The sequence below is a fragment of the Nyctibius grandis genome, chromosome 25 (assembly GCF_013368605.1).
Source record: "Nyctibius grandis isolate bNycGra1 chromosome 25, bNycGra1.pri, whole genome shotgun sequence".
Lineage (NCBI taxonomy): Eukaryota > Metazoa > Chordata > Aves > Nyctibiiformes > Nyctibiidae > Nyctibius > Nyctibius grandis.
Window position 1 is genome coordinate 6,287,066 of NC_090682.1, and position 7,151 is coordinate 6,294,216.

A 7,151-nucleotide genomic window follows, 5' to 3' on the forward strand; every position below is an offset into this window, starting at 1 on the left:
AGAAAAGTGCCCTTGGGTTTGGTGTCCCAGAGTCTAACAGTCACCTCGAGGGATGAAAGAACCTCCCACGTGAAGGTCCTCGTTACATCCCCACCAAGAGATGCATGGGCATGGCACTGTCGTAACACTGTAGGCCTCATGCCCAATACAAGAGCTAGAGACCTCCCCATGGCTGCCCGTTTGCGTGCGTGAATGGCATTGGTTTCTTTTTTTTCCTCATTCTTAAAAATGTGGTTGCTGTTTTTACTTTTAACAGTGGAGGATCTTCATAAAAGCCTTGCGAAATTCAATGTTGAAGGTGGTGTAAATAATTGGGTTGACAGCACTGTTGACATATCCTAGCCACGTAAAGGCGCTGTACATTGCTGGGGGGATGTTGCAATCACAGTGCATGTTCAGGATGTGAGTGATGAAGAATGGGAGCCAGCAGATGATGAAAACACCTGGGGGAAAAGGAAAGAGACAGATTTTGATTGCTGAAAGTTGGATAACTTTTGAGACTATGAGAACAGTAAGATTCTTTTGGGCATAAAGGAAAAATGTTTCCCTGAGAAATAAGACTTCTGTTTGTCTCTTAGGTCTCAGTCTATATTCTGAGTATCCAGGTACTAAAGAACTTCTTTGCTGATGTAATTAGATCAGTGGTGTAATTAGATCAGATGTCAGTTTACATCAAAAAATCTGGCCTTCGGAGGCGCCAGTTTCTTGCTGAGCTATGCTGCCTTTTGTGTTCTAGAAGGCCCATGAGCTCTCTTGTCCCTGCACCCAGCTGTCTTTTGGCAGTCCGAAGACCCCCCAGAAGGACAGCTTTCTGAGCCTTTTGTACAGCGCTGTGAACTGTTCCTAGCTGGGAAGGAGGTAGCATTCCTATTGGCAGCCTCTTGCCTACTTGCCTACATATCCTCTAATGTATCCAGTGGAATTATTTCTGTGGAGGCCTGGAAAAAAGAGTCTACACTGGGCATTCAGACTGGCTACCTTAATCCTGGGTAGCTATTGGTTTTCTGCAGAAACATGAGAGGAAGCCAATGCACACTCTCACCGAGCACAATGGCTAGCATCTGAGTGGCTTTCTTTTCCTTCTGTTGTGACAGCTTCCTTCTGCTCACAGTCTTCAGAGAGGTCCTCGTCTTGCCATTGGGCATAGACTGGATCTCAAAGACCTTGGCCATGTGGCGTGTTTCTTTGGCATGTCCATTCTTCTCTACTTTCCCAGGGCTGTCCAAGGGTGCCTGCAGGGTTGAGTTGGTGCCCAGAGTAGAAGCAACTGGCACAACCAACTGATGGTTACTTGGTGCTGCTGGTTTGATGGTGGTTTTCTCAGGGGGACTGGTACTGGACACCATCTCCATTTCCATCTCTTCTATGTGACTCTCCGCCTCCTGGACAAGAATCAAATGTCCACAACATAAAGACAGATAAATATACAGAGAGGAGCAATGCACATTCCTTACAGAGTGAAGCTGGATGATGTTGAAGAACAATTAATCCCTCTTCTCCCTCCCTACATTTTTGGTAGATGCTTGGAGAAAGGGCTGTAAAGTGCTCACAGATAAGAATACTTTTGGGTATATGGGATTGACAGAACTGCAGTGAATGGCTCTCCTTTATCGCACAAAGAGGTTAAGAAATGGGAGAGACACTGTCTCCACTTCTGCATAGATTTTATTTAGGTTTTCAGAATATAAATAAATACGAATGAAATCAACAAGCAAAACCCAACAAAGCCAATGCAGTCCAAGATTTAAATAACAGAGAAAAAAATCAGAGACACAAAATGTTAAAATGTCATGGCTTTTAGTGCTGATCTTTAGGTGAGCTTAGTCTGGCTTTTTGAGCTCTATGATCTTAAACCCCCTGCTTCACTCTAAGGAATGGGAAGAATATTTAAATTTTGAGACTGAATGTTAACCTTTGTTCTTAGTTTATTTTTCTCCCACCCTACATAAATTCATTTTGCATCCTGAGAGGAGAAAAGGGGAAAGCTAAATGCTCTGAAAAGCTACCACTTCTCTTTAACACTCACCACTTTGCGCTTATTAACTTGGAAACTCCCATTGGACTTCACAATAACTGTGCAGAGCTTGACGTCTTCTGGATGAGTGCATTTGTCCTAAGGGGCAAGCACCAGCTCAGAGGTTACACAAGCAGATAGTAATTGGGAAGGGAAGCTGGTAAGGGAGGCACGTGGAAATACAGACACAGGGCATGAAGCAGAAATTAATTAGTGTGACTACGGTGCTAAGAATGATGGAAAACTACTCTGAAGAAGCAGTAATGGAGGCAAGTTTCCCTTGTGCTTTTCACCAAAGGAAGGAAAGCACAAAGATCTGCTCATGTTTCAGTCTATCACTGTCTAGCTGCCTCCTTTGCTTGACATGACACTGGCCTCTGAGGCAATGCAGCTTGGAGGTAGTGCCTCTGGGACTACACGTTCCTACTGGTTGCTTTGCACGTGCTGCAAGAGTAGCATTTTGACAAGCAGTCTCGCACTTAACACGCTCAGCTGGACTCCACTTATATACATATCTCATGCTTTGAGAGGCTGTTTTCACTGCAGAGGTATCATTACCAGTGATGTAGTTTGCACCCCAGCCACGCAAACAATCCCCATTGAAATTCTTCGTCACAACAGCAGGACTGACTCAGAAAACAGTACAGCCTGTAGTCTCAGGTACCCAGCCCAAACTCAGCAGGACCAAAGGAAATACAGTTTGGTTAATGAAGCAGCTTCTAATGCAGATCTGCTGCTGAAACATCCCCTGAGATCCAGGGAGGCCTGTGAAGCACCCGCCAGTGACTTGGTAATCCAGAGTGTGCAACGGGGACTCCAGAACGGCACGGGACACAGCATTCGCCTTTCTGACCCAGTATTTCACCTAGTCCAGCCAGTGTCACTTGGGGAAAGGAGGGAGTGCTTTGGGCATGAAGTGGAGCAGGAAGGGGAAAGGACAGAGACTGCTGAGAGCAGGGCAGAGGTCTAGTTACCTTCAGCGGGGCTTGCGTGTCTGAGTCCAGGCCGTGGCTGCTGCGCTTGGTGTTGACTCGCTTCCTGCGCTTCCGGAGCACGATGTAGATCTGCACATACACCAGCAGGGTGACAATGAAGGGGACGTAGAAGGAGACGATAGAGGAATACACAACAAAGGCAGGATTGGCAATGATGCACTCATTCTCATCTGGAAGACAAAAAGTTTCAGGCTTGTTGTCCCTGCTGCTAGGAGCTAGCACTGGCTTCCCCTTCTCTCTCCCTCTTTCAGAAGGCACAGAGATACCCAGAGAGTGAGGGGTTTGGGTTCTAGGGGGGACCACCATGTCAGCTGGAAGTGGCACCAGAACAGCAAACTCCCCTTGGGTCACAGGGAGTCACATACGGACCCAAAGTCCCTGGCTATTGCTTGCCCTATCATTAAAAGCCCGCTGATCCCATGCTGTATACCATCCAGTCTTCCTGTGAAGCTGATGGCTGAACAGCCAGTCCTTTTCTCTCCGATCTCAGTGAAGCTATTTGTCCCGTGACTTTCCTTTTCACATGTTTTAATGTAAGAGGGATTTTGAATTTGTAGTGAACAAATGTTAATGAAACATTGATGAGCGTTGTGTAAACTTCTACAAAACCTCAGTTCTGATGTGTCTAAAACACTGATCTGGAACAGCAAGAGATAGATCCAGAAGCAGCTGGCAGAAATAGTCTGGGATGACACCGAGAGAGGACACCTGAAACAGGGACGGATACATCCCAATAAACCTAAAACCTGATCCCCATGTTTATTCCTGGCTTGTAACAGAAGACTATCAGGTGACCCAGTAAAGCCAGGAAGATGCCAATAGCCAGCTGCAGGTGGCATAACACTCACCTGTGTTGTTGAGACCAAAGAGGAGTGGGCAGGAGATGGCAAATGAAAGCACCCAGACCACAGCAATCATGACTGTGACCCTGCGCTTCGAGCTGTAGCGGGTGTTGTACAGCATGGGCATCGCTACTGCTGTGTACCTGCAGTGTGAAGATAGAAACCCCGTCTGTTGTTATTCTGCCAGTGCTGACAAACTTTGTGGGAAATTACACCTAGTTACTGTGTCGGAAAGCCTGGTCCAGCAAGAGAATACAGGGCAAGCCAGGTTTCACGAATCTCCGAGAGGTTTGTGTTCCCAGTTTTGGAAGGCATGAGGCTGGGGGTAGCTTAGCACAGCATCGTTCTTCCACTCTCTCTGAGCTCCTGCCTTCCCACCGATGTCTGCTCCATCATTCAAGTATATAAACAGAAGGACTAACTAATGGGAACATATGCAGACATATACATTTACATTCTCAAGACCAGTGTTTCTATGTCTGCTTCTGGCGGAATCCCTGCTCAGACCTCACTTAAGTCTCCTAAATTGCTCTTCAAAAGACGTCATCAGCACTAGCTCCCACCATTTTCAAGTCTCTGAGTCACAGGTAAAATTAGACCCTATAAAGATGGCCATGACTTCCTACCGTGGATTCGACACGACTTACTGCCACGGAGCCCTCACCTGTCAATGCTGATGGCACAGAGGTTGAGGATACTGGCAGTACACATCATAACGTCAAGGGTTACAAAGATATCACAGTGGATTCGACTAAACCTCCACTCACCAACCACCTGCAAAGAGAGGGAATAAGGTCAGTAAAAGATTTCACCGAGGGGGGTCTAAAGGGAGAATTTTGCACAAAGATACAGATGCTTGCTGGTAGCTGGAGTTCTGGTTCAAGAGGGATCAAAATTTTGTCTACAGAAGTTCCAGCTGGAATCAGGCCACATGCAATCAGTCACATGCAATCAGTCACATGCAATCAGTCACATGCCGTGTCAAGTAGGACTGTTTGCCATTGAGTGCCTCTGAGGACTTGGTCCTGTCTAGTCTAAAGGTCTCAAATGATGGCACGGCCACAAAGGAAGTACTCTGCTCCATCCACACCATTCTTTAGAGCATTCTCCTGAGGGCTGGTGTGATTTTGTCCTTCCTGATTCCATCCTGTTACTCTGTATTGAGTTGGGCAGCCCAACCAGCAAACACAAACCTGGGTTCATATTCCAATGACGTAAGGGAGCACAAGTCTCCTCAAAGTCAGAGTGAGCTATGTAGGAGCTTAGACAGGTCTCTGAAGCATTGCAAAGAAATATTGGGAAGGAAATACATTAATTTTATATCCCGAGCACCTCTAATTCTACTTACAGCTTTCTATTAGACACTCTTTGCAATTATACCTAACAAAGATCAGCAGTAGAGAAGCAGGAGCTTTCCTTTACTGCTTAGTTTAAAAAATTGGAGTAGAAATTCCTCGCATATTTTTTTTGTGAACAAAATGAATTAAATTCGGAGTGAAAATTCTTTGACACACTACATGTTGTGATAAAGACAAAGAATTAATGATAATGCTTCCAGTTACCAGTAGCCTTTTTCTCTTCACTTATCTTGCTATTGAAACTGAACTTTGCCAATTAAGTTTAATAGCAATTATTAGGACTGCTGTATTTGACATGTGATGAAAAAAGTATATTTCCCTCTAATAAAAATAGAGTCCTACTGCATTTGAAAATAGAATGAATAAGATATCTATTCTTCAGTTATTTCTGCTCTGATATACATAACCATAGGCATCATAAAGAAGGAAGAAAGAATGACTGCATTGAAGCCTGAGTGACAGATGAATACTCAGTGACTAAAAAAACATTTAAGAGACAGTTACAGCAGTAACTTTGATGAGATTTTTCCCAAAGGCAAAGGTTTCCAGCCAGATATAAGCCTCTGCAAAATCAGTTTCCTGAGCACATAGTTTTGAGTTTATGGGAGATGCTGTAAACTGCAACAGTTCTTTCTCTTAGTGCTTTCATTTATGTAAGAGAAACCTCAGAAGTTTGGAGGTAGAAGATTTGTTTGCATTGAGGCTGATTTTTAAAAGGATTTCCTTTTGACATTCATTTTTGTCCAAGCTTGTGACACAAAACCTAAAAAGAAATGAAGATATTTACAGAACAAAAGGTTCTGGCCAGTTGTGATTTCAGATTGCAGACCCAGAGAGGGACCACAGTGTGCTTAACCCACATCAGTCCAATGGCTCCTTCTCTGTCAGATAGTATTTGTCATGCTTTTTGTCGCTTCAAGCTAGCAGTAGGTTTAGCAGAGTGTGGATAAGAGCAGAAAGGGCAAAAGTAAATTTAAAAAATTGCTGAGATGTAGAGTCCTGATTGTCCTACTTGGGAGACTAAGGAACCAACTGTTAGGAAAGTAAACCACTTTTGTTTGGAGAAATTCAGGAGGTCTCGAAATAGCTGATGTCCAGGCTGCTAAACCTTCCCTCTCTCTACCCATTCACCAGAAACATCCAGTACTGCAAAAGAAAACTGGGTCACCTACCTCCAGATAGACCACCCAAGGCATGACCAGAGTTGCTAACAAGAGATCAGCCACTGCCAAACTCACGATCAGGTAATTAGTGGTAGTCTGAAGGGCTTTTTCCCTGGACACAGCCATACACACCAGCACATTGCCAAAAACAATGACAAAGATGAGGAGGGTGAGTAGAATGGCATAGTAGTTATAAAGAGGCTTCTGGTCTGCACTGGACTCGTTGAGTGGCTTGCTCCAGTTCCTGTCACCAATGTCACCGTTGAACCAAGAGAGGTTTAGGGGATCCATGGAGGTGAAAGTGCCAGGTTCCAGCTCCACCCTGAAACAAAGATGTTGAAAAGACATTCAAAATCCAACATGTAAAGCAAAAATAAAACAACTGCACATGTGCTACCTCACTCTTGGGATTCTGTGGAGCCTGTTCCCCCTGCCTTGAATTCCTATGTGTAAATGGTTGACTGACTGGAAATGCAATGAAGACTCAGATGGGAGACTGAACTGATGGTCAGATACTTAGGCAGGGATTCAAGAAGTTAATTTCTATTTCCAGATTATCCCCCAGATTTCTGTGGCCAGGAATATCAGTTACTCTGTGTTACAGCCGATTCTGGGTCTGAAGGAGTCACTACATGAAGAAATGGTGACATGTCAGAGAGCACGACCAAAGAGTAAAGGCAAGAGCTGATTAAAAGCAACTGCAGATTTTGGCTACTTTGGTTTTGGCATTTCTGGTTTGAGACATCTTGAAGGACCTCTATCGCTGCTCAGCACTTCCT

At 44.7% G+C, this 7,151-nt stretch overlaps 1 protein-coding gene across 2 annotated transcripts; it reads right to left on the reverse strand.

Moving 5' to 3' along the window:
• Nucleotides 1–249: 249 nt before the first annotated feature.
• On the reverse strand, nucleotides 250–6,678 carry DRD2 (dopamine receptor D2). 2 transcript variants are annotated; one of them, XM_068418339.1, is made up of 7 exons: nucleotides 6,382–6,678; nucleotides 4,516–4,625; nucleotides 3,858–3,994; nucleotides 2,989–3,179; nucleotides 2,027–2,113; nucleotides 1,043–1,382; nucleotides 250–443 (listed from the first exon to the last, which is right to left on the reverse strand). In XM_068418339.1, the coding sequence occupies exons 1-7, from the start codon at nucleotides 6,661–6,663 to the stop codon at nucleotides 250–252; spliced, it is 1,341 nt and encodes a 446-aa protein (XP_068274440.1). In that variant the 5' UTR covers nucleotides 6,664–6,678. The 2 variants fall into 2 exon arrangements, with proteins under 2 accessions (XP_068274440.1, XP_068274439.1); XM_068418338.1 differs by lacking the exon at nucleotides 2,027–2,113 and having other exon boundaries at nucleotides 6,382–6,663.
• Between the last annotated feature and the right edge of the window lie 473 nt (nucleotides 6,679–7,151).